Source organism: Vipera ursinii (genome assembly GCF_947247035.1).
Source record: "Vipera ursinii genome assembly, chromosome: Z".
NCBI classification, from domain to species: Eukaryota; Metazoa; Chordata; class Lepidosauria; order Squamata; family Viperidae; genus Vipera; species Vipera ursinii.
The window spans coordinates 111,972,418-111,999,795 of NC_139517.1; the positions used below are offsets into that span (position 1 = coordinate 111,972,418).

General features: G+C 36.8%; 1 protein-coding gene across 4 annotated transcripts in view; it reads right to left on the reverse strand.

The window, feature by feature from the left end:
• The window catches only part of NRP1 (neuropilin 1), a gene marked incomplete at its 3' end in the record, with an annotated part of 145,948 nt that overhangs the window by 48,755 nt on the left and 69,815 nt on the right, over window positions 1–27,378 (reverse strand). For all 4 annotated transcript variants that reach the window (XM_083378345.1, XM_083378346.1, XM_083378344.1 and 1 more), the window contains exons 5-6: window positions 26,172–26,327; window positions 23,506–23,672 (exon numbers count right to left, since the gene is read on the reverse strand). In XM_083378345.1, the coding sequence (XP_083234471.1) occupies window positions 23,506–23,672; window positions 26,172–26,327 (323 nt within the window). The remainder of the gene's footprint in view (window positions 1–23,505; window positions 23,673–26,171; window positions 26,328–27,378) is intronic.

Genomic DNA, 27,378 nt, shown 5'->3' on the forward strand with positions numbered 1-27,378 from the left:
TATGAAGGGAACGTTTCATGCAAAAATGGTCATGATAAAGGACCAAAATGGCAGGGCCCAATAGAGGCAGAACAGATTAAGAAGAAAAGGCAAAATTACACAGAAGAACTATACAAGAACGAGCTTAACGTCCCTGATAACCACAAAGAGGTGGTCACTGACCTTGAGCCTGATATCCTAGAATGTGAAGTGAAGTGGGCCTTAGGAAAGCTGAGCAACAACAAAGCTAGTGGAAGTGACAGTATTCCAGCTGAGCTATTCAAAATCTTAAAAGACGATGCAGTAAAACTGCTACATTCAATTTGCCAACAAATTTGGAAAACTCAACAGTGGCTGCAGGATTGGAAAAGATCAGTTTACATTCAAATTCCAAAGAAAGGCAGTGCCAAAGAATGTTCAAACTATTGCACCATTGCTGTCATTTCACATGCTAGTAAAGTTATGCTTAAAATCCTACAAGCTAAACTCCAGCAGTATGTGGATCGAGAACTACCAGAAGTAAAGGCAGGATTTCGAAGAGGCAGAGGAACTAGAGATCAAATTGCCAACATACGTTGGATCATGGAGAAAGCTAGGGAGTTCCAGAAGAACATCTACTTCTGCTTCATTGACTATGCTAAAGCCTTTGACTGTGTGGATCACAACAAACTGTGGCAAGTTCTTAAAAAGATGGGAGTACCAGACCATCTTATTTGTCACTTGAGAAACCTATATGCGGGTCAAGAAGCAACAGTGAGAACTGGACATGGAACCACTGATTGGTTCAAAATTGGGAAAGGAGTCCGGCAAGGCTGTATACTGTTGCCCTGCCTGTTTAACTTATATGCAGAGCACATCATGAGAAAGGCAGGGCTAGATGAATCAAAAGTTGGAATTAAGATTGGTGGGAGAAATATCAACAACCTAAGATATGCAGATGATACGACTCTAATGGCAGAAAGTGAAGAGGAACTAAAGAGCCTCTTGTTGCGGGTGAAGAAGGAGAGTGCAAAACTTGGGTTGAAACTTAACATTAAGAAAACCAAGATCATGTCATCCAGCTCTCTCAATTCCTGGCAAATAGATGGGAAAGAAATGGAGGTAGTGACAGATTTTATTTTCCTGGGCTCCAAGATCACCGCAGACGGGGACTGCAGCCAAGAAATTAAAAGATGCTTGCTCCTTGGGAGGAAAGCCATGGCAAATCTAGACAGCACACTAAGAAGCAGAGCCAACAAAAGTGCGTATAGTCAAGGCTATGGTCTTCCCAGTTGCAATGTAGGGCAGTGAAAGTTGGACCATAAGAAAGGCTGAGCACCAAAGAATTGAGGCCTTTGAACTATGGTGCTAGAGAAGATTCCTGCGAGTCCCTTGGACTGCAAGGCGATCATATCAGTCAGTCCTAAAGCAGATCAACCCTGACTGCTCTTTAGAAGGCCAGATCCTGAAGTTGAAACTCAAATACTTTGGCCACCTAATGAAAAGGAAGGACTCACTGGAGAAGAGCCTAATGCTGGGAAAGGTTGAGGGCAAGAGAAGAAGGGGACGACAGAGAATGAGGTGGCTGGATGGAGTCACTGAAGCAGTAGGCGGGAACCTAAATGGACTCCAGAAGATGGTAGAGGACAGGAAGGCCTGGAGGAATGTTGTCCATGGGGTCACGATAGGTTGGACACGACTTCGCAACTAACAACAACAACATTTCTTTTAAAAAAATTCTCTTTTCAGAAAGAATCTATTATCACAAATCTTTATTACAGGTAGTCCCTTACTTACATTCACAAACCAAAAATTTCTGTTGCTAAGCAAGATGGTTACTATGTGAATTGTGCTCCATTTTACGACCTTTCTTCCCACAGTTGTTAAGTGAATCACTGCAGTTGTTAGGTTAGTAACATGGCTGTTAAGTGAATCTGGCTTCCTCATTGACTTTGCTTGTCAGAAGGTCACAAAAGGTGATCACAAGACCTCTAGACACTGCAGCTGTCATAAATATGAGTCAATTGCCAAGCATCTGAATTTTGATCACGTGACCAGGAGATGCTGCAATGGTCATATGTGTAAAAAATGTTCCTAAGTCGCTTTTTTCAATGCTGTTGTAAATTCGAACAGTCATTAAATGGGTTTAAATTGAGGACTATCTGTATATGGAATCAGCATATTATAGTTATGTAAGATTTAACTGTGGACTGCAGTGAGCACTCTGATTCTGTAGGCTGTCTGTAGGCTATTAGGGCAGAAGCAAGCTTTTCTATCTCTTTTATGGGGGCATTTAAAAATCTGATACATGCAGATTTTCAGGTGTTGGGAAATCTCTAACTATGGTAGCAATATGATTACTTGGCAGCTATTTTCTCCTCTTTCCCACCTCCCTTTCTTTTGACTTTTCCTTGTTTTCTAGGCCTTTTTATCAGAAAAAAAACACATCTGTTTCACATTAAGATGGATAATATAGGAATGCAGTGATGAAATACTGTATATCTGATGCTGAACATCAAACAACCTGACAGAAAAGCATGATTTAAACATGTGAGCAAGAAATTACTGAGAGATTGATATTTGAAAGTTCTATAGTATCAGCCCAATTTAAAAACATCTTTACTTTTCATCCTCAAGATTAGGAGCTTTCTTTGTTCAACATTTTCTTCTTTCACTACATTAAATTCTATATCAAGCAAACAGTCTGATGGCATTTTCTTTTCTATTAAGGCTTGACTGTATACATAGAATTAAGACTGAGTGTTTGTTAGCAAGAGAAAACTGCATGTTTACATGCTATTAAAAACCATTAACCGAATGAGTTGTAGTGGGCCAATGTGCTTGTGAGTGTGGCCTAGAGATTAAGTTCTTGCCTCACAATCAGGAGGCTGTGAATTAAATCCTAGATGGCAGCAGGTATTTTTCTCTTTGGGCTCAATAATTACTTGTCTGCTGCAAACTCTGTGTAGGCATCAGGAAGGGCATCCGGCCAATAAATGCTCCAGTTCCATTCAGTCGCCCTGACTCCACCCCAATGGAACGGTTATATATGTATATATTTCATCCAAAGTCTCATAGGCACATCTGCTATAAACATATGGAAACAATGTCACAAGTAATTAAATGTACCTTTCACAGATTATCTGTGTGACATTTACATCTCACCTCATATTTAAAAAGTTGCCATTGCTTAGAAGATGAAGACTTAAAATATCGAATATATTTTGTCCAAATGAGTCCACTAATCTTCCATTTAACTCTTTCCCAATTTGTTTATTTAAATGCAGCTGACAAAGCAAGAAAGAGTCTGTGGCCTATAGGTTAAAACAACTGCCTAATGTGCAATCAGCCCAGGTTCGAATCTCAGAAGAGTGTGGCTGACTGATGAGAACAAATAAGTTTGAAATAGATATATCAGTCTTCCTTCAATTCTTTGTTAGCAGTCCAAAAGATTTATGTGTGTGTGTGTGTGTGTGTATGCTACATTGTAAGTAAAATTAAAAAATATTAAAAGGATTACAGAATAAAAATCTTAAATATTGATAATACACAGGGAAAAAATGGCTCCAACTAGAATAGGTAGCACTGATGTCTCCTTATATTAAAGAACTTTCTATTTTTCTCTTGGTAATTTGTATATATATATTTACAGCTCAAGTTTTAATCTGTGCTGTAGGCAGAACTACACTGAAAGGTTTTCCAAATCTCAGCTCTACTTGTCTTGTGATGGAAGAAGTCAAATGAAGTCTACCATCATTAGAAGACTGCCTCGTAAGGTACTAAATAAATCTCAGATATTTTTTTATGTGATAGGAATTTTAAAAAAATCAAGGCAATGAATCATTAACCATATAGTCAGTCAGTGGGCTGCATTCAGATTTGTGGACAACTAAATTGTCTGAAGTTCCTGCTTCATTCAGAGTCCATTTAGCAAGAGTAAAGTAGTGTATTTAGCTATTGTGCAGTAAATCATGCAGCCAAATGGGTGGTTAAACAGTCTGTGAGCACAACATACGGTGTGAAATGAATCTTCTTGCTTCCTACAATCAAGCAAACACAACTGCACCATAAATGCAAAAGATTCATTTTGAAAATGAAAATCTGTCATGCATAATAAAACATAGCTGAGACTGCTGTGGCAAGGGAGCAACTGTGGATGCCTGCCTTTTTAACACTTTTGCTGTAGCTTTATTTGTAGTGCGGCCTGAAAAAATAAAAGATGAAGAGCTGGAGTTTGATTAACAGGAAGCATTTTATTTGTGAGCATGTCTTGCAGCTTGGAAAACTGCATAATCTGTCACTTGACCCCAGATGCTGAAAAGTCAATATTTTAAGGAATTGTGTCATTTCCTTATATAGCAAGACCTGTTCTGTATTAAAACATACATGATTGTTCCAATCCTTATAGAGCATTTATTTCTACAACAAACTAGCATGTTATCCTTCTGAATTAGCAGTTGGATACAATAGTCACATGATGTTAATATGTTCTGGTCTCCTGCAGGGCCATTGCTAGAATCATATGCATACCTCTGGTTGGTTTCATGCATTGTGCTAAGCCATAATTTGTTTACATTGTAATTTGCTAAACAACAATGACCTAATTTGGAAATAAAACAAAATCCTAAAGCATGGTTTATAAACCACAATGGTTAAATTTACACATTATGCCAAGACACAACTAAACAGAATACATCATGGACTACTGTAATATGTAACTGCAGTCTTTACTGCTAGCTGAGCCAATGTATCTTTCCCAGATCAGAACATACCAAAACTCAGAATCACCCACTCAGAAAGTACAGTTCAAGAGAGATCTCTTTTAACTTCACATTATAAAATCTATTTGCAGCAAAGTTGTACACGTTTTATTATTTCCAGAATTTCAGAAATGAATAGAGAAATTATGCATTTGTCACAACTCCCCTAGTTTAAGCCTAACAATTTAATTTTTTTGTGCTGTTTTTTATTCTGCAACACTTTGTTATGCATTTATTTGAAAGCCAGGAGGACATTTGTTCCTTTATATGAAGGAACTTGAAAACACAGATATCCCATAGTAGTTTAGAATATGTACTGTGTTTTCCCGAAAGTAAGACCTATCCCAAAAATAAGCCCTAGCTTGATTTTTTGGGGTGGGACTAATATAAGCCCCAACCCAAAAATAAGCCCTAGTTTTGGGGTGAGGCACACACCTAAAAATCAAGCTAGGGCATGGGTGGGGGGGTGAAGCTGCCCCACGCACTCTGCATCCACTTACCTTGCAGCTAGACCTCTCCTCACTGGCCCACATCTTCTGCGATGTCCCTAGGCCTGCATTTCACAGTGAGAGGCCTTTCTGGAAGGCCACTGCAGCCGAGAACCAAGTTATGGATTGACTCCATTCAATCTATGGATTGAATCCATAGCTCAGTTCTTGGCTGCCGTGGCCTTCTGGAAATGCAGGCCGGAGCTCCAGTCTCAGCTGCAGAATGAAGTTGCTCCTTCAGCTGCAGAAAAATTTGGCCTGCTGGGCAGGGCTGTACGTGCCAGAGGTGAGTGGAAAAGACACCACCCAAAAATAAGATCTGGTGCCTTTGGAGGCAAAAAATAAAAATAAGACCAGGTCTTATTTTCAGGGAAACATGATATTGCCAGGGGTGTATGTGAATTTAGCTCTTAATATCTGTAGCATGCCATTTATGTAGAAGAGACAAGATACTTCTACTTCCTATTAAAAGTTTCACCTTCCAGAGAATGAAGATGTGTATGTATGTGTGTATGTGTCAAAAATAGGAAGTGAATAAAAGTGCATTTTTTCAGTATCAGATGAGCTAAGCCAGAGCAAGGTTATGAGTTTTAAGGAACAGATTTTAAGCAACAAACAATAGCAAGTTATGCTACTCAGTGACAAGAGTGGAAAATTACAGATAGTCCACAACTTAGGATCAAATTTCCATTGCTAAGCAAGGCATTTAAATGATTTTTGCCCCTTTTTAAATCTTTCTTGCCACAGTTGTTAAGTGAATCACTGCAGTTGTTGAGTGAATCATGCAGTCATTAAGTGAATCTGGCTTCCCCTATTGATTTTGTTTATTGGGAAAGTTACAAACTGACTGACTGGGAAGGTTACAGACATGATCATATGAACCTGGGATACCGCAACTATCATAAACACATGCCATTTGCCAAACACCTACATTTTGATTACAGGATCAGGGGGGTATTGCAACTGTCATAAGTTTGAAAACCAGTGATAAGCTATGTTTTCAGTGCTGTTGTAACTTTGAATGGTCACTAAACCAATGGTGGTAATACTAGGACTACCTGTAATAGTACCGTGTTTCCGCGAAAATAAGACCGGGTCTTATATTAATTGCTGCTCCAAAAGACACATTAGGACTTATTTTCTGGTTAGAGCTTATATTCGGGGAAATATGGTACTGTCTGTTTGGCTGATGATCTTAACTGGGGCTTATTTTGGGGATGGGACTTATATTACGAGTGTCCTGAAAAATCATGCAACAGCTTATTTTCTGGTTGGGTCTTATTTTCAGGGAAACAGGGTAGACATTCTTTACTGGTTTCCTTAGCACTTTACCAGTCATTGGGAAAATATTCTTTGATTATGTCTTGAGGCAACAAGGATCCCAAGTCCCTGTATTCAGTATTTTTGACTTCCTTATTCCAAAAGGGATGTCATAACAACTTTCTTTTTTCAATTGGGGATTTTTTTTTGTTTTTTAAAAAAGAGAAAATAATGAAAAATTACATAAAATTGTCATTTTCCCAGCATGATTCTGGGGAAGTTCTGAATGCTGAAAAAATGGGCTTGCAAGTAGGGTATATGTGTACTTTGCTCACCCCTACTTGATACAGAAGGGTGGACAGTCGCTCAGTTATTAATATAGTCCTTGTTTAGTGATCATAGTTAACACTGGCAACCATTAAATGAAATAGTTACTAAATGAAACTATGGTTATAATTTTACTTCAGCTTTTCTTTGCCTCCTTTGCTTTATAGCTTCCTTTGCTTTACATAGGTTGTAAATGTAAGAATTACTTTTTCATCATTGATATAACTGCAAATGATGATTAAACGAGGCAGTTGGTAAACAAGTACAAACAGTGAGAGAAAATGAAGTGTCCTAAATCACCAATGGAACTTCCAAGGTTGAGAGGACTTTAGTCTGAACTGCATGAGCTCTGTTGCAACACGTATAGTTTTTCCATCTTATATACTTGCTATATGGAAGATATCTGTACACTAAATCTTTAAAGAAGTGCTATTTGATAGAAGTAAACGCCCTCCAAGTCTCCTTCATTGAGTTGACTAAAGTCTAAAGATTATGAAATACTACTTACGACAGAAAAAAACTAAACTACAGAAATGATAGATTATGCCCCCTGTAGACGGTATGCTAATTTTCAATTAAAATGGGTATTTTTAAATGTTGCCATTATGGAGTGAAGACAGGTCTTTGCCATTTGTCAATGCCATGCTTACAAGTCCTGTCACCCACCCACCCCTTCTCCAAATTGTGTGTGTGTGTGGGCAAAGAGAACCTATCTTTTTGACAGGGAAAAGACAGTGCTTGTCTAGGCTGTGTCACATCTGGATGTATGGCACATTCTCCTTGTCTTATGTTAATTTTTTCTTGCATAAATCAGAAGCAACTAATTAAAAAGAGAAATATTTAATTCTGACATGTTCTTTGAACTGGCATTCCATCTGGTTCTGTTTCTGAATAATAAAATCTGCTGTAGCTATAAAACTTGGCAATCAGCATTCAGATATGGAGAGACAAACAGGACTCAGTATAGTAGGTTCATACACTACACATTTTGGCTTGAGATACTTCCAAATTTCAGCATACCAAATTGTTCCAGCATGGAAAGTATAAACATTAAATGTGAAAGAAGATAATAAGAGAAAAATGCTATTCCTATCCTGGGAGGTAAAAATACCACTGTTATACATTAGCTGTGATTCATTTTTACACATAGGCCATGAAAAATAAAATTGATTCAGAAATATGCAGTACATAATGTATCCCATGGAACCTACATAAGCCTATATTTATGGCACTGTTTGCTTGGCCTTGCAACCAAATTGCAAATGCCCTTCAGGTACTCCATTAATTTATATCTTTATGACTTTTTAAAATCAACATATATTTTCAAAATAGTCATAAAAGATATATTTTTGTGGTTCACCTCTTGTTTGGTAACATCTTAAAATCTGGAGATGAAAGCATAATCAATGCGTTTCTGTGACAATATGGAACATTGTAATCCAAAGCAATCAGCTTTTTATGCAATTGAAAAGTTATTCTGTGTTAGGAACAGAAGCTGATTAACTCTTGGCACCTTTGAAAAAGATTGCTTTCTATCTACAAGGAGCATGGCTGATTGTACAATATTCCTGCTTCAAAGACAAAAAGCTTTGCTTTGGCACCAAGATAGCTTGCAAATGTGCACCTAAGATATTTTACAATTGCTGGGTCAACAGAGAAAGAAATATGAATGAACTCCCCTGTCTCTTCCAAGGTTCTTAGAAATCCTTTGCAAGCTATAGCTTATTCAGAAACTAACTCCTGTTAATTAACATTTTGAATACTTTTTTGTGATTTAAATTTGATTTTAAACTACCACTTAATCCTGTAGTTTCAAATGCAGAGGAATGTTTAGCACAGCCTAGATAAAAACCTTTCTGGAACGGAGTCCAGAGACTATAGAACAGTGAAAGCCTCTTAATGAATTGCGCTGTTGAAATTGGAGCTTTCAGAAATCCTCAAAAGTAAGAAACAAATGTCCCAAAGTTTCTGGATTTCTTCCATATTTTCCCCTACTTTTGCAGTCTTCCTGCCAGTCATTCTTGTAGCAGACAAGCATGACTACAAGAGAGTCTGATTGCTGGCAAGAAATACTGTCTTTTCAAATTATTATCCTAATAATTTTAGTTTTGTATTCTCCACATTAAACGATGCATTTTAATATTCAGCCAGGCAAAGGCAAGCAGACTTGAGTTCAGTATAATTACAATAAACCCTTTTCAGGAAACTTGGTTGAATGAATGAACGAGAGAGAATAACTGATCCCTTGTGGCATGTTGGATTTCTTACCAGGCTTCCTACTTGGGTTTGATCTGATTGTCTCAAAAGTGCTTTTTCCAAAAGGCAACTGGACTTTCTTATTTTTCTTTCTTTCTTTGAAAACATTTTCATTTCTCATCGAAGAGGCATCTTCAGGAGCCATAGTGGCTCAGTACTAGATTACATTATTGCAGGCAAATTCTATCCACAGTCTGGAGTTTGATCCTGACCAGCTCAAGGTTGCTCAGCCTTCCAGCCTTCTGAAGTTGATAAAACTAGGACCCTGATTGTTGGGGGCAATGTGGTGACATTTATAAACCACTCACAGAGTGCTATAGAAGACTATGGAGCACTATATAAGTCTAAGTGCTGTAAGTCTAAGTGCAATTTTCAAAGAAAGTCCAGGTGCTTTGGAAAAAAAGCACCTTTGGGACAACCATGACTTGGATGTTTGAGAATCTCTATAGACTTGTTGAGACTTTTGTTCATTTTGCTGATAGGAAATCCTGTTCTGAAATGATGTCTTCATGAAACATATACCTCTCATGAACTTGCTTGCTTGCAGTGGCGTAGCGTGGGTTGTCAGCACCCGGGGCAAGGCAAGTAATTTGCGCCCCCTAACCTGTGGATTTTAGCACTCGAGTCTCTTCCACTAGCTCAGGAATTCTGGGAGTTGAAGTCCATGAGTCATAAAAGAGCCAAGGTTGCCTACCCCTGAGTTAGGTTCAAGGCAAAAAAGGGTCTCTGGAGAAGAGGGAAAATGCTAGTTTAAAACTGAAACAAGGCAACTTTAAGGTGCCTCAGCTGTGATTTAGGATGAGACAAAGAGAGGACATGGCGTTGAAAATGGTTAATGGGGCATGTTTGTTCCACTCTTAGTGGACGTCAGGATAAACCCCACGAGAGAATGACCTTACAACAGATGTGAATAGGCTTGGACTACGTTTGTAGATTGAGTGCATACATCACATGGAGCGATGATGGGCTTCATCAAGATTTATGATCCCACAATTGGCTAGTTTTCTCCATCTTGTCCTAAACCCTGGATACCAACCACGGTTTATGGCTTAGCATGTGGTGTGGGGTGACCCAACATGTTAGGCAACAAACAATGACTTCCAACTTACAATGCCTCAGCTTCCCAAGGTTATTCCAAAGCCGGAAAAGCCAACCAACCCACCCTGCAGCTTTGCCTGCTTAGGCTGAACCCCAGGAATTCATACTTGCTGCGGCGCCCGACCTATTTTCTGCCCAGATGCTGCTTATCCAAGCCAAGCCACCTCCTTCTCTTTGGCACCTCACCCCAAAGATTCGCCGGCCTGGCTGGAAACTCTCGCTGCTGGCGACGTGTGTCGGGGGGGCGGTCCCGATCGCCGATGCACGGTTGGATTGGCAACCTGCCGACGCAGCTTTCGTTCCAGAGCAGGGACCCCTGGAGAGACGCTGCAGCGATCCTCCCCCCGCGGGAAATCCACCCTCTTTCAAGCCCCGCCGCGCCCCCCCAGCCTTTGGCAACCCCGGGAGCGCCTTGGGAGAGCCTCCGCAGCAGAGCCCCGGGCTTGCAGGAGGGCCGCGCTCTGTGCACGCTCAGGAGCCGCCTTCTCCTTTGCGGGGGGGAGGAGGGAGAGAAGGCTTCCGTCCAGCGCCGGAGCGAAGGCGGAGCGGCCCGAAGGAGGAGTCATGCTGTGTGGTTGTGTGTTTGTGTGTGTGTATGTGTGTGTGGCGTGCCGTGGGGCGTCAGGCCCTTCCCGGCTGGGGCTCCGGTGCCTCCGCCCTGCCGGATCCCGGCGCCGTCGAGCACGCCCCCCCAGATGTTGCGCCCGGTGCGGCCGGCCCCCCCTGCACCCCCCACGCTACGCCACTGCTTGCTTGGACACATTAAGATCAGAGAGAATAGGCGTTTTATTCATCCAGCTCATTACTACTTTATCCAGAAAAACCAGATGTTCATGTATCCATTTCCCTCCTTCACTAAATTTTCAGTATGGATGTTTTTGGATCAGAATATCCTATCAAATTAAATGTGCTAAAGTCTTATTATATAGTCTATCTAGGTGAGCGTTTTCCTGGAAAATATATGGCAGCTTTTATGGAAGCAAAGCTGTGATGAATAAATAAATGACTTTATTTTCCACACAGCTTTGCCACTGAAAATAGTTCCAATATTTTGGGGAGAAAAGGTTGGTTAATAAGTTCTTGGCAAGAGTAAATGTTTTGAAACTTTCTGTACCATTAAAGCATTTAAAACTGCTTGATAACTTCAGAAATTCAGTTCATATACTTATCTTTGGATTATTTTATTTATGTTGTGTATTTCTTCCAAAGCTCAAGTAATTCATGAGAGAATCTCCCTTCATTTTATTTTCCCAACAACCATGTAAGGTAAATTGTGTATGAAAGTAACCAATTTAAAATTAGCCCATAAATTGCTATAACTATGAGTGAATTTGAATCTAAGCCTTCTTTGTCCTAATCCAATACTTCAATCACTCTTCATGGTTGACCAAGAACTATATGATCAAGGTTCTTTGAAGAGTCAATATGATCCCAGTAAAATGTTACAAGGATCTCTATCTGCACTCCAGCTGCCCAATCTTTGCATAAGGAAGCAAGTTACGAGCATACTACAAAAATAATAAAGTTGATCTAACGAGTTCAGCACAGGAGGCCATGCAAAAGAGAAACAACAAGCTACATAGGTACCAGCTGCTTGTCAGATGTTTGCTTTAAACACCCCATCTGAGTCTGGTTTCTTTTGTAAAAGACACCAGAGATGGATTTCGTTTAATCAGTGCAGGATTTTTTTTTACTTAAAAAACAAAGCTGTAAGGAAGTTTTGTTTGTCGGGCAGATGTAAAATCTAAAATGAGGAATCCCTTTTCAGGAATGTTTTAAGTGGAAGAAAACTAAACCGTTTCAGCTTCATCTAAGATGGGATTGCATCTCTCTCTCTCTCCTGACTCCTCTGATGAAAGGAACTGTGAAGAACAAGAAAAAGCTTGCAGGGATAGTGGAATGCACCGATTCTGGAAGGGCAAGTAGTTAACTCACTCAAGCAAAGATCCTTTTGACCTCCTATCCCCCATCCCTATGAGGGAGTTGTAAAAAGGGCAAAGTTCAGTGAAGGAATAAATGAAAGCTGGAAAACACATGGATGTAGACATAGAATGACCAGGCAACAAGAAACTTAATGGGACCTGGTAGAGATAAAATGACTCACATGGCCTCTGAACCCTTCTATCTTATTTTTATCTTATATGTAGACTATGCAAACTAGTCTAGGCAAAATACATAAGAGCACTTCAATTTTGCCAAGTAACAGATGCTCTACTATCAATTTTGAATCCCTGCTGTCTCTCTGACCTACTTCTGCTCCAATATATTCATTATTACTTTATGGCTTGCTTAGTATAGGTTATGATCCTCTTTATTCAAAAAATATTTTTGTTACTAGAATACCCATCACCAACAGTTTATCCTGTTAGGTTTGCTTATATCCATCACTTAGGCTACAACTTTTTGTTTCTGTTCAGGCTTCAAAAACAGAATGACAAATTTCCTCATTATTGTACCTGGAAGCTGGGAAATGCAGCACCTATTCAATTTCTTCATTTTTTAAAAATAAGGAAAGCCAACATTTTTTTAAAAAAAAGCCTGTGACCCTCCACAGTTTTGTAGGATTAGTTAGCTGGATTCCAACTTCTTTCAGCCAGCTCTGCAATATGTTATGAATGTTGGAAATTGTACCCCAGCAAAATTCACAGGTGCCACATAGCTTTGTGATAGCTTTTAGAAGTAGATTTGCTGCTTATGGCTTGTGCACTGAAAAACATGAATAAACTGATTTGCCAAAAGTCATGGTAATATATCTTTTGATGGATAAATGCACGTATCACTGTATCAGTTTGTGACATAACTGTTTAAGCATTAGAAGAACAGAAGTCCCACTTTATTTGAATGAAATACAATATTCTATGCACTACAATATAATTAAAGCTATAATTTTATCTTGGGATAATATGTTAGCACCAACACTGCTTGCATAACAAATTCTGAGCATAAAACATACACAAAAGAGATTCTCTTTGGCTTAGCAATATGAAAATTGCATTTGTATGCTTATTTACACAGAAACAAGTTCCCTTGAGCTTAATTTGAGTTTTTATTTGGGCCCAAAACAGAAAAGGCTTCTCAAAGAGGTACTGAAATGAATATTGAAGGACTCATTGGACATTTATGTGGCTCTTTAAAGAAGCTTCAACTTTTCCTGGCTTCACACAGGTCCTATGGAAGCCCTGGAAGAGATACAGATATTAATCAGCCCTGGAGAGGTGTGATGAACAGGCAGCTGTGAAGTTATCTGTGAAACTGTGATGAAGCTACATATCTGCCTGGTGAAGTCATAATAAGCTGGTGACACCATTGTGTGCTATCAATTCACTGTCCTTTAATTAAATACTAATATCAAGACAAAACCTACAATGTGCTCCTATATTCAGGTGTGTGTACCTATCTCTATTTATAACACTGCTTCAAGAAATTAATTCATTAAAGTTAATGAGATTTTGTGAACAGCACCTCTTCTGGTTTACGTAGCAGCCTAAACTAAACTGCTACAACAAATGACAGAATGTGCTTTACTCACTTCTGAATTGATTTTTTAGTATTGTAGATGCTCCCAAATGGTCTTTACTTCCTTTTCCACTCAATTTCTGAAACAACACCCTATTCTTTTAATATTTATCATATTGCAGTTGAGGGGAAAAAATGAACATTATATACACTGATGTGGAAAGGATTTTTCTAGTAGGATTTCCAAGAAAAATTGGTTTAGAAAAAGATTTTCTAAAAATAATTACCATTTGTCATATGGCATCCCACCTTAACATCTGAACAAATGTTTGTTTGCATAGTAGGCAGAAATACTCTCTCTCTCTCTCTCTCAAACACATACACACACACACACATACATTTTCAAATATAAGTTGGCTGGTGAATGACATATAATTTTTACAGCAAGTTTATATTTCTTTTCAGACAGTTGTTTAGATTGGCATTTATAGGAGAGCTTATCTAAACATCTTGTACATGTGCCTGAGGGATAGGCAATGAAAATTTGGAGTGAATGTTTGTTTTTCTTTCTCTCTTTCTCTTTTTGCTTTTAGGAACATGTATCCAATATTGTCTACAACAACCACTGGCAATAAGGTGCAGCTAAGGTAAAGCCATTTTTTAGGATTTCTTTCCTCTCAATTTTTGTCTTAAGTACAAAAATTCACAATAAATGTATTTAATCTCCCTACATTTGATAAACACAAGTGTTCTATTCCAGAGGTCTCCAACCATGGCAACTTTAAGATTTGTGGACTTCAACTCCCAGAATTCCTCTGCCAGCCAAGCTGGCAGAGGAATTCTGTAAGTTGAAGACCACAAGTCTTAAAGTTGCCAAGTTTGGAGACCTCTGTTCTATTCAGTCTATGTCAGGGGTAGGCAACCTTGGCTCTTTTATGACTGATGGACTTCAACTCCCGGAATTCCTGAGCCAGTCCATGAGTCATAAAAGAGCCAAGGTTGCCTACCCCTGGTCTATGTCATTTCATATTTTATTATCACTCCTGGAAATTATAACAATAGGCATTCTGTTTTACTGTGAGGAAAGCACAATTTGGATGAACTCTTTGTTTCTGGAGAACAATTCCCCCCATCCCTGAACAACAAAACGGGTTGAATAATACTTCTCCAGGGCTTTTTTTAGGTAGGGGCATCTACTGCATCTGACTATGACAGAGTTCCATGAAAAATTGAGGCGCAACATTAATTCAAATACAGTAATGACATTCACACTAAGTTTTGTAAGTTCATCAGAAAAGAAGGGGCTCATCAATTTGCATTCAGAAGCTTCTCCTCAAGGCATTTGTATCCACAACTCATTCCTTTGCCTCTTGATCATAGGTTCTTGAATACTTTTAATATACTAACAATCAGTATAATTCAGCCAACTCATGTGCAACTTGTCAAGCATTGTAACTCATTAGATTTTATTTTTAAGATTTCTTTTAAGGGAAAACTTAAAAATGCTAGTCTCTAATTTCATAATTCCTGTAAAATAATAACACCAGGTGGTCACAAGCCAGGACTTTGTTTGAAACAGTTCCCATGTGCTTAGGGGAAAAAAGCAAAAACAAAGTGGTAGGGAGAAATTTCATCAGTTTGCTTTCTCAATAATTACAGCAACAATTGCAAAACACCCAGTTGCTGAAAGTCAGGCGGCATATAAATTTTATATATTGTTGTTGCCAATAATTGTTTTGCATCCATGGCTATTTGGGGCTGTGCAACACTTCTTGCCAGTTAGCAGTATATATGATGTTCTCAAAAGTCAGAGACTTGTAGCAGTTAACTACCATATTTTACATCACCTGTTCCTTTAGCCTTTCACTAAAAAATTGCCTGTCTGATAAAATTTGCCTGCAAAATATGCTCTTTAGAATACTTCCTCAAACAATAGAACATATATTAGGGAAGACACATATCCTGCTCATTTTACAAGACTGAGTGCCAAAATTATTGAATGCATTGTTTTTAATGCAAATAATTTGTTTATGTGTTTTGTCCAAAAATCTTTATATTCCTGTTTCCTGTTCCTAAATTTGCATTAAATTATAGCTATACAGCTGAAGCCTATGAAAATCATGGCTAAGTTTATATATTTTACTAAACTATGGTTTTGTTTAACTATGTTTATGGAATAAAATGTAATTGGATGGATATGGAATACACTTTAGTTTGCAAATTAAAGTGGCTGATTTCACATGATGAATTAAGCACATTACAGTTTTATGTAATATGCTGAGGCATCGATAGTCACAGAATGAATCCTTCTAAAATAACCTCTTAAGTGATTTGAATGACTCAATTGTAATTGTCTCTGTCTGAGGGGGTTTTCTAAATGTTTATTCATACTTGTCTACTTTTAGTGAAAGAATGGATGTTAATGTTACCCTCATGAAAACTTTTCTATCCCCTATACCAGAAAGGCAAAGTATATTTATTTATTATTTTACTATTATCCAAGGTATAGTAATTGTGGTACACACTATGTATCATTATTATGAATGTTGTTGATGGGAGTGTCCTTGTAGCTATGGATTTTATGACTTTAAAAATGTTTTATCTTGTTATAAAACAACAGAACAATTTCCATACAGGTGGTTGCATAAATTAAATAAATACAGGTAGTCCTTGATTTACAACCACAATTGAGCCAAAAATTTCTGTTGTTAAGTGAGACATTTGTTACGTGAATTTTTCTCCATTTTTGTGACCCTTTTTGCCACAGTTGTTAAGGGAATCCCTGCAATTCTAAAGTTAATAACACAATTGTTAACTTCCCCATTACTTTGCTTGTCAGAAGGTCGCAAATGGTGATTACATGACCCCAGGACACTGCAACTGTCATAAATATGAGTCAGTTGCCAAGTGTATGAATTTCAATCAAGTGACCATGGGGATGCTTGAATGATTGTAAGTATGCTGCTGTAACTTTGAATGATTACTAAATGAGTGATTGTAAGTTGAACTACCTGTAGCTATCAATAAATAGCACTGGACTACTTCTCTCACAATAGGCTCATTTCTGTAGCTGGAAAAGCTTAAAAGTTTGGGTTACTGGTTATTGATCACATTTTTCCCTAATCAGCTAACCTATTTCACCAGTTCCCCACTGACTAACTCATTTGTCTACATGTAGATGGGAAGCGAATAAATAATTTTGCAATACTGCACCTCTTCCAAACTGATCGTGGGGTTCTAGTTATTATATCTTTCAAATCATATAAAATTTTATTTTCAGTTTTATTCCAAATGCATTCCTTGCCTCCCAAGATAGCTCCCTCATGATGGAGTCACTTTTCTAATGTTGGGGCCAACATATGTAGATAAACCTTTCTGTGATGGTAACAGCTTTTATTTGGACTTAAGAGTTCCAAGTTCATGTTCCGCTACTAGCATGTCTGCATTTGATTTTTACTTTCAACAGCCTACATGTACCAAATATACAACTTACATATACTGAACATTTCTATTCATAAGATGCTCAATCTGCATTTTATTAAATTCAATGGCTACAACTTTTTTAGAAGTGTTTTTAGGGTGTTATTGTGATCTGTTGTTGAGTCAAGCATTAATATGTCAGGATTTTCATGACATATGTACCTTTTAATATCACACATCCATTTTAAGATACTATGATGATGATGACTGTAGATGTTTTCACTCAAACAATGATCTAGTAAACTTGACTATTGCTGTTTTCCTTATCTAGCTTCAGTTGCTAGTATTCGGAATGTGACATAGGACAGTAGAATAACATAGGCTTTAGACAAATGTGTCCTATTCTGTAATGTAAGAATGTGGCAATCGTCTCCAATGAGTTACCGTAAGTTTGTAGTATTAAAACAAACTTGTAATGAGTTAATTTTTTTCCTCTGTTGCCACCTCAGAATTTATCATTTATGTTCACCAGTATTTCCATGTGTTTCTCTTGCTTAAGTTCTCTCTTGAGTTTCTTTTTAAGAGCAATGGGAACCATTCTTGATGCAAGGAAAAGTACTTAAACATCTGGTTCCAGCTTTATTTGACACTGGTCTGGTACACAGGCATAACCTGTAAACACATCTGCAAAACATTCTTTTCCTTTTTCCCTTTGTTAGATCAGCATCTTCTGGATTGGGTATTCCTTTTAAAAAGTTCATTAGTTACCAGCACAATGCTGATATATAAAATTCCAGAGGATACCTTTTTATTTTAGTGATATTTCAAAACCTACCCCCCATATGTGTATGTATATACATGTATCTATATTTATATCTATACCTACTTCCAAAGGTGTTGGTCGTAATGGTTAGAATTATTACTCAATAGTAAAGTTAGTCTGTTTCCCTTTTCTCTCTCTCTCCTCCCAACCATCCATCCATCCATCCATCCATCCATCCATCCATCCATCCATCTACCTTTTAAACAATGAATATGATCACTATTTCATTACTGTAACTCTGAATATTTAAGATTTTTTCTATGCACTTCATTCAGTGTTTATTACCACTACTACTACTTCAGCACTGCAGAAAATCTGTCTTTGCTTTTGATTAAATAAATAGTTATTTTATCTTATTTTAAAATGTGGATTGTTTTTATTGAACTTTCTGTAATCTGCCCAGGAAAAATACTGCTTGAAGACTGGGTTATAAGCAAACAACTTTATAATTAGACTGAAATCTTCAAGCATGCATCAATATGACTTAGTGATCCATATAGATAAAAGGGACATTTAGAACAGCAACTACTTTAATTTCATACAAAAATTTGACTACAGGAGTACCTCTTCTACACTATGTGTAGAAGAGTATAATAATTCAGTATAATAATTCAGTATAATAATTCACATAGTAAGTAATGTACTCTCTTACCATCTATGTACCTTGAGATTCCTCTACATGTACTGTATATATGCACATTTGCACAAGCTGTTAATTTTCAATTTTTTAATAATTTTCTTCCAGATTATATTCCTTTTTAAGGAAATGTGGATAAGCAAAGGTCATGGCTAGGAATTGCTAAAAAAAGCAGTAACAAGGCAATTCAAAACTTAAAAAAATTGAAGGTGCTAAATATGTTTACAAACATAAAGGTCTTGCTTGAAGACTTCTAAATTATTGAGGTTATTTAATACAAGGTTTCTGAAATATAACTACTGGTTCTAAATGTACAGACTAAATGTGTTTTAAAAAATTAATTACTGCAGCCAGAGAAAAAAAAAGCCAGCATTTTAAAAGAAATATATTGAAAATATAATAATAAGATCCTTGCATGTTATGGATTTGATTAACATTTTACTCCTTTGGGATTATAATTGTACAATAACAGGAGTTCCTTAGATTTTAAATACCACAGACAGGAATAGATTTCACTAAAAACAGATGTGGAAACCTTATGTTGGCCTTCTTACATGTTTTAAGAACTAGTGTTGTTGGTCATTGGTATATTAACATGTTTGTTATTGGGATTAACTACACTGTTTTTCTCATGAAACTATATGTTAATGAAGGGTAGTTAGATTTGCACTTCAGCTACAGCTCCTTGCTCTTAATTAAATATAAAGGTAACTTGAAAAAAAGAATATACTACTCCAATTTGAAAAGGCCCTGAAACATAGATAGAGCACACGTAGATGTACAGACTCAGTTTTGGTAAACTTACAATAAACATTTTGGATTTTATCTCTAATGAGAATGGTTCATTCCTCCTAATATTTCAGTCTAAGAACCATAATTCCATGGTTCTTTGATGTTATTTAAACCTTTTGTTTTATTTTTTAAAATATGTTAGTTTTTGTTTAAGTTTTTCAGATATTTTACTACTATCAATTACTCATGGTGATACTTATCTATGCATTTATTGGCTATCTTGTGCTTATTTATGTGTTTGAAACCCATTAAATCATGAGTGTCTTATTTGGTACTAAGTAGCAGCAGCATCTAAAGACCCAGGCCATCTAAGTTCACTGACCAAGCAAAAGGGTTGAATACACTGACTTAGCACACTTAGTGCAAAACTTTACTAAACAGTGAGGCCACACAAACAGCCCCTCCCACTTCCAGTTCCTGGCGCAGCTCCCTTAAACATAACTTTTTTTTCTTTTTACAAATGTAGTCCCTTTTATTTGCGGTAAAATCACAGTGATTAAACACAGCTGAGTGTTAACTGGCCGGATGCCCTTCCTGACACCTATGTGGAGTTTGCAGCAGATATTTTTTTCTTTGTGTCCTGAAAGAGAAATATCTGTTGCTACTTAGGATTGAATTCTCAACTTTCCCACTGAGAAGTGAGTGTCTTCACCACCAGGCCACCAGGCCTCTCCTCTCTTAATTACGACTACTGTTATTGCTTGCCTTTAAGCCCCCTGACATACATTTCTTCCTAAACACCTGCAAGTGAAACCTTCCACTTAAAAGATGGGGTTCAGGTATCAAGGAGGCTTGTGCCTTGCATTCTGCATCCCAGTCCTAGGCCAACAGCCATTCTCCATCCACAATCAAACATTTCCACCATCTTCTGATTACCTTTGGCCAACCAGGATAAGAAATAATTAACAGTAGCAGGTAAGCTATGAAACACCCATGCCTCCTTTCCATCCCCCATCTGGAGGGAGAGCAACTATTAGTAAACCCAGCATCCCTAATTCAATAAAATCTTCCCCACTGCCCCCATCCGAAGCCTCTTCATAAGTTTATGAGGGAAAATGGAGAACCCACCAAAATTTAAAACAATAACAACAAAGTGATCAATAGTCAGTGGTATTTTTTGTATATATTTTTTCTTCTGAATGAAAGAGTGATAATACAAATGCAAATCTGTGGAGGTAATTGGCAATAAGTAATTTGTTTTATTTTTCTTTACAGGCAAAATTTGTTGAATTTTCCTGTTACTTATTCATTAGGAGTCAGAATTAACTGATTTTGGTGTGCCACACCAAAATGGGAATATGTTTGCTTCTTGCCATTAACTGGCTTTTAACTGCTCAGGCTGTGCTGAGATCTCAAAAGCTGGACACCTGAGAGTCCCATTGTGGACTAAAAATTGAAGAATAAAAGATTTCCTCTGTCTTTCTTCCACATGCTGATAACTACTCAAAAAAGTTTGTAACCTTTCTTGCAGACAGCTAATCTCAAAGGAAACATTGGATATGAATGTTCTTATTGATGACTAATGATGCATTATTCCTATATGTCAGTTAGGTATTTCCTATGGAAAACAATAAAAACACAAATATTGTCCCATTTGTTTGAACTACTGGAAGTTTTCAACACTACATTAGTATTCTTACAAATGTGAAAGTTTCTGCTTTGGATCCTATTGTCTTCAGAGGAAAGTGAAAGTTCTAATTAAACAGAGCAAAAGAAAAATATTCTGTTAATTAAGCCTCTGAATTCTGATCAAACTCTTAAAAACATTCAGTGCTCTAGCAGCATTATTTTGATTCAGCTGTACCACTATTCAAGCAAATAGTTTTTTATTGCCATAAATGATTAAAAGAAAGTTTGCATTTTCAGTTGTACATAAAATTGGAAGGAAAGGGTTGCAAGTTCCTTGGGTAAGTCTTTCACTCCTCACTCGCATGCACCCCACAACCTCTTTCCTGGCCTCCCAGTGCTCACAGACATAAATGTGCCTATCCCATACCTTATTTCCCCTGCTTCCTTTCAGTCACATGCACCCAATGCTCTCTTTTCTTGCCTATGCTCAAACCTACATGTGTGCTTTTTGTCCTCATTATCTGGTCTACTTGAGCTTACACCACATCACTGCACTCCCCTCCTGCAACTTATATATGATGTAGTCTAGGTCTCCCAGAGCCTCATCAACACGCCTGTGGCATATCCATCTTTATTTATTTATTTGGAAAATTTATATTACTGCCTGCTCAAGGTGGCTTACAGGAGGTAAAAAATATATATAAAAGAAATAAAAACAATAAAAAATGAAATAACTCCCATCCTGGTGACATTAAATCCTGCTCTGGATTTCCAGCCCTGCTGGCAGAACCCTTCAGGGCCTTCTGAAAGAGTATCAGAGTGGGGGCCAATCTAATTTCGGAGGGTTCATGTGCAGAGGGAGGGAGCCTGAAGACCCTGAAAATGTGGTTTTGCCAGCAGGCCTGGGGAATCCAGAGCAGGATGGAGCCCATTAAATGTCACCAGGGTGGGAGTTATTTCATTATTTTTATTTTCTATTATTTTTTCTGGGTACCGCCAGTTATACCTCCTTAGGGGATGGGATCTGCAACATTCTTTGCCTCCTCCACTCTAGTTGGTCAGATGGATGTGACTGCAAGAGATGGTCCCTCAGATAACCTGGTCCCAAGCCATGAAGGGCTTTAAAGGTGACAACCAGCACTTTGAATTGCACCCAGAAGCAAATTGATAACCAATGCAGATCTTGCAGGAAGGTAACATGTGCACACCAAGGTTCGCAGATAACCATGCAGGCTGCTGCATTTTGCATCAACTGGAGTTTCCAGATGCTTTTCATGGAGAGCTCCATGTAAAGCTGTCTTTACTTGGGATTCTTTCTCACTTAAAGAGCCACATGTCTGGAATTACAATAACAACCAGGATTGGTTGGATTGCAGCCAGTAAGTGATATGGCCCCACATAAAGTACCCCTCAGAAGTTTCTTTATGATACATTGTGGGTTGCCATTTCTAGATGAAAGCTAACTAACCATGTTGCTTTGTGTTACTTTGCTTCAGAACCCGCTTAGCTTTCTTCTACACATCTTGCATTACAGGAGACTGAAAATAATCTTCAATGGTGGACGCTCAAGGAGAAAAATTCCATGATTCCATCCAAAACATTTCTAGATGGCTTTAACAAGCACTTTGGGGCTTTTCACAGATTGCAAAGTCTGATAGTTTGCCAAGACTGTGAACTGTGGGACTTTCTGTGAACCGTGGGGCAATCCTGTAGTACATGTTGAAGCTCTTTAATTTAGAATGTTTGGGTGCATGCCCCATTTTTTTCCATGATGCACAATGAATCATATAATATTACTGAAATTGCTCAGCTTGGAAAATGTTTTTGAAAGGTCTGGCAGAAAAAACAGAAAGAAGCTTTCTCCCACAGCAGTGACCACACTAACTCAAGGCAAAATGCATAGTTTCATTAAGAAAAAAATGTTTTGTCTTTTTGCCTTGACAAAGCTAACCATATCTCTTTCAGAGTGCAAACATTTTTGCCAAACTGAATGTAGGTTACTTTGCACCAATTTATTAACTATTTCTTCACTTTATTTTTCACCTCTGATGAACAGGGGTCTAGTCTTTCATTTCATGCTTCATTTTTAAATTTACAAAAGCAGTTTGCTCTTTGGCTCCACTTCTGAGTCATGGACACAAGTCTAATATTCTAGTGTACAAAAAAAAAGTATATATAATTTCAACTTTGGTCTAATTTTGTGAAAAGCATAGATCACAAGTAAAATGTTCAGTTGTATATCAACTCTTGAGTATCATTCATCAGCAAGCTAGCCAGGCTGTTTCATCAGACCATTTCACTTTAAGTGCCTGTTAAGCTAATATTGACTTTTCCCATTAAAACAAAATCTGATATTTGTGCCTAGAAGACTGAAAAAAATGCAGGAAGGAAAAGAATGGATCTTCTTGACCTTTTCTTTATTTTCCCTTTATACCTTTGAGAGTTAGCATATTTGTGATATAAACTAATACGGATGGCAAAGAGTGAAGACATTCAGGAAAAGAATCTATATTTTCTAAATATTTTTTCTATATTGTTTTTAAAAAGTAAAAAGAAAAAAATATTTTGGAAAATTTATTTACCATTTTAATTAGTCTGTTTGCTATCCTTGAAAATCTGCCAACAAATTTGTATACCTTTTATAAACATGACTTTTCTTACCTGTATCCATTCTCTAGTAGAATCAATTTCAGGCGTCCATCCATTTTCAGGATAGTTTAAACGGGACCTTTCAGATGACCACTGGGGGTTATATTGGGAAGAGGCAGTAATCTGGTCAGAATGAATTTCACCAGATTCCATGCCAAGTGGTTCCATGCACTGGAAATCTGAGCAAAAAACAAGCATTGATATTCTTATTTTAGACAGGAATACTTATATATTGTTATATTACTTTACAAATAAGAAATCAGATAGTTCTGATTTCAGCTTTTAAAATTATGCTAGACAATCAATGACTCACTGGGTCATCATTTCAGAGACATTTCCTTACTTAAATGGAGAAATAGAATGTCTTATAGGAGGACAACAAAAAATGGAAACAGGAATAACTTTCGACGTCCTGCTGGCTTTCCCATTGACTTTTCTTGTGGGAAGCTGGCAGGGAGCACTAGAAATGACAATCATATGACCATAGCTAATTGTGGCAGTGGTACAGCCATGAGACAATGGTGAAGTAGCCACAATTTTACCAAATGGGTCTGGATTTTGGATGCATTCTGTAAGTTAGCCTATTAAGGCACACTAACCTTGCATAATTTTCTGTATTTGGTGTATTAGTTTTGATTAGAGTTTTTTGCATTGTGACCTATCTATCTGCTCTTCATTCCAGTTCTTTTAACAAGCATTAAATTCATACAAAGAAAACATTTGTGTAACAATAAATGGTATAATAACATAAGAAAGGACAAATGAAGTGATGAATGTAATTAAATTGACTGCAATTTAAATTGTGTGTGAAATTTTATTAGAAAAGATCAAATTGGATCTGGTTGGTCAGCATGTTTCACTTTGGAAAGAAATCTTTCATAAAGCCAAAGAGAAAAGCTACAACTGATTGTATCAGGAGTTTATGTAGATAAAGATTGTTACTTTGAAAATGGAAAATGTGTTTTAGATATTGTCTACAGCATTTGTATTGTGCAATTAAGAGCTCCTGGAAGTTAAAGTGGAAGCTCCTATAAAGCTGCTTCATATCAAGAGCCCTCAAGCTTATTAACTGAAGAATTATTTCCATAAAACAGAGAATAAGCATTTTTTAAACATTATTTTGCTTAGAAAACAAATCAAGCCAAAAATCTGGGGTGAGGTGCAGATAACCTGGCAATACATTTTAACCCTTAGCTACAATATTCTCTTTTATAGTCTTGCTAGAGAAGGATTCCTGGTTGTGCTCTTTTTTCCTGACATTGACTGTTATTTCTAGATTTAGTTCTTTCCCCTCCACCCCCTTTTTTCCAGTTCTTTCTCCCTTTTTCTCTGATCTTTAGCTTTATCTTGAAATTACTTATAGCTAAGTCCTTCTACATGCAGAATGAAAATTGTCAGAAATGTTGTTTCCCTATGAATCTCTGCTTTTTGTTGTTATTTTGTTGTCATGTTTTTTAGTTGCATTGTCTTCAGCTGGGCTATGGATGGAATGATATTTCAATAGTTTGTACATTCTGAAGACATTTAATTTTAATTGTTGTTAAATAAGAGAATAACACCTGTACACTAATTCTATCTACTTCTGTATAACTATTTACCTTCTATCATCACATTTAACAAAGTTTTTGAATGGTCATATTTGTTTCAGTAATCAGATTTAAGGTGAAAAGTGTTCTGTGTTTGCATAAATAATACATGTTCTTACTTTTATTGATGAAAACTAAAAAATAGCTTTGTGAGAAATCTGTATATTACAAAACTCTTTATCATTGGATAAAATGGTGTATCCTAGTGCAACAGTTGTTGAATCAATATACCTTCAACTTACAGAATATATATAAAATATGGGACCTATGATTCCCCTAGAACTGAAATTTGGTAAAGTTGTGACTATTCAGTGTTGCTGCACTGTCACGATTATCTGCAGGCCCATGATTGGCACTTCCCTGCTAGCTTTCTACAAAGGAAAGTCAAGGGAAACTTAGCAGGAAGTTGGATGTTACTCCCACATCCATTGTTTTTTGGGTGGTTTTTTTTTGCCCACTCATGGTCATTCTGTTTCTCTGTTTAGGTAGGAAATATCTCTGAAATGATGACCCAATGGATCATGAGCAGTCTAGGTTTAGCTAATGGTTAAAAATTAATTAAGTGGTGGCACACATTACTCTCATTAGAATGCTCAAGCCTCTAACTTAATGCCTAATATATCCTCATATTTCTATATTCATATTCATATTCATATTCTATCAATGAAAAAATAAATCAGCTAATCTTGCAAGCCAGTCTCAATGATATTCCTCCTCAGTGTTTTGCAGCAATGAGATGCCAAATACAGGTTACAATGCACTTGAAGAATAGACCCTATACATAAATAATTATAATTTATGAAGTCTTGAACAATTTATATCTAGGTTGGATTTCATTGTTTAAATTTAATGTTCTCAGTTTCAACAAGGGCATGGGAATTCTATAACTTAATGACTTTTTACAGGAACAAATAGGAGCGGATATCTCTCTTGACACTTAAAATCAGAGAGGTTGTTCTAAAAACGTGCATACAAAAGGACATTGGGTTTGTTTATCTATGGTTTCCATGTGTTTCATACAGCACTCAGCAGGAGAGAAGATATGACAGAGAGTATTTTATGCACCACTCTGAAGGATGATTAAACACGGACCTTCTGGAACATTGTTGTGGACCACAGTGTAGTTTGCAGAGAAGCCTTCTTTTGCTATTGCACTGTCGGTATAGAAAACCATGGAGAGAATGCCAGTTGATGACAGGACACGACCAGGTGTGTTTTGTCCACAATATCGCCCAATGTGAGGACCAACTGAAGGAAGATAGTAATACATATATAAAAACAAGAAAAGGGTTGAATGAATCTTTCCAACTATAATCTTTCTAACAACACAAGTTTGTATTAGTAGAAGTCCTGCAAGAGATTATAGGAAGAGAGATCTATAAAATAGGAAGTAAAAAGTATCCTCAAGTGGTTATATCTTATTAATCAGGAAACAATCTATTGTTCAGCTCCATAACAAAAATATTGTTCTCACAATATTCCAGTTACATATACTTGGAAAATATATTTAGCTAACTTAACAAAATTTAATTTTCACATTCTGGATTACATACTTTTTTGAATTCTGTGATGTATTCATAGAGAACTAAGAGGAAATACATTAAAATGATATTTTGATATAAAATACAAAAAGCATAATCATGGAAATACATAAATATTATTTTGTTAAGTTTTTAAATTAAAAATTATACATTTATGACAAATATGACAAAATGGAGTTATAAATGAACATGGAGTAAAAGACATTACAAACAAAATTAGACTAATCCATCTAACCATAATTCAATTAATAATGCAAGATATTGGAATAAACAACATATATTTCCACATAATGTATTTTAGTATGATGTCATAAGTTGTGAGACAGATGATTATAAATATGAAGGAACATTTTTCAGGACAAACACAGGAACAAACAAATGATTTAGCTTTCACAAGCAGTTCTAGGAGATAAAACACACTCTAAATAAAAAGCTAACAAGAAGGAAAGTTAAATTGAAATAAAACAAATAATATCTTTCAGAATTAAACAAAGGAATACAGAAAAAATAAAAAACAAGAATTTCTTAATTTCTTAAAGAGAATTTTCACAGTATAGATTAAAATAGTCTTTAATTGATTATTCTTACAATCTCATTAACAAAAGAAAACAAATTAAGTACATAATCTGATTCCATGATAAAATAGATAAAAGCAAATAATTCAGTGATAAAATACATATGTAGTAATGCAAGTAGTCATCTATCAGACCAATGCATCTCTCTTATGGGGTACTCTTATTTGTTTGATGTATCAGGGT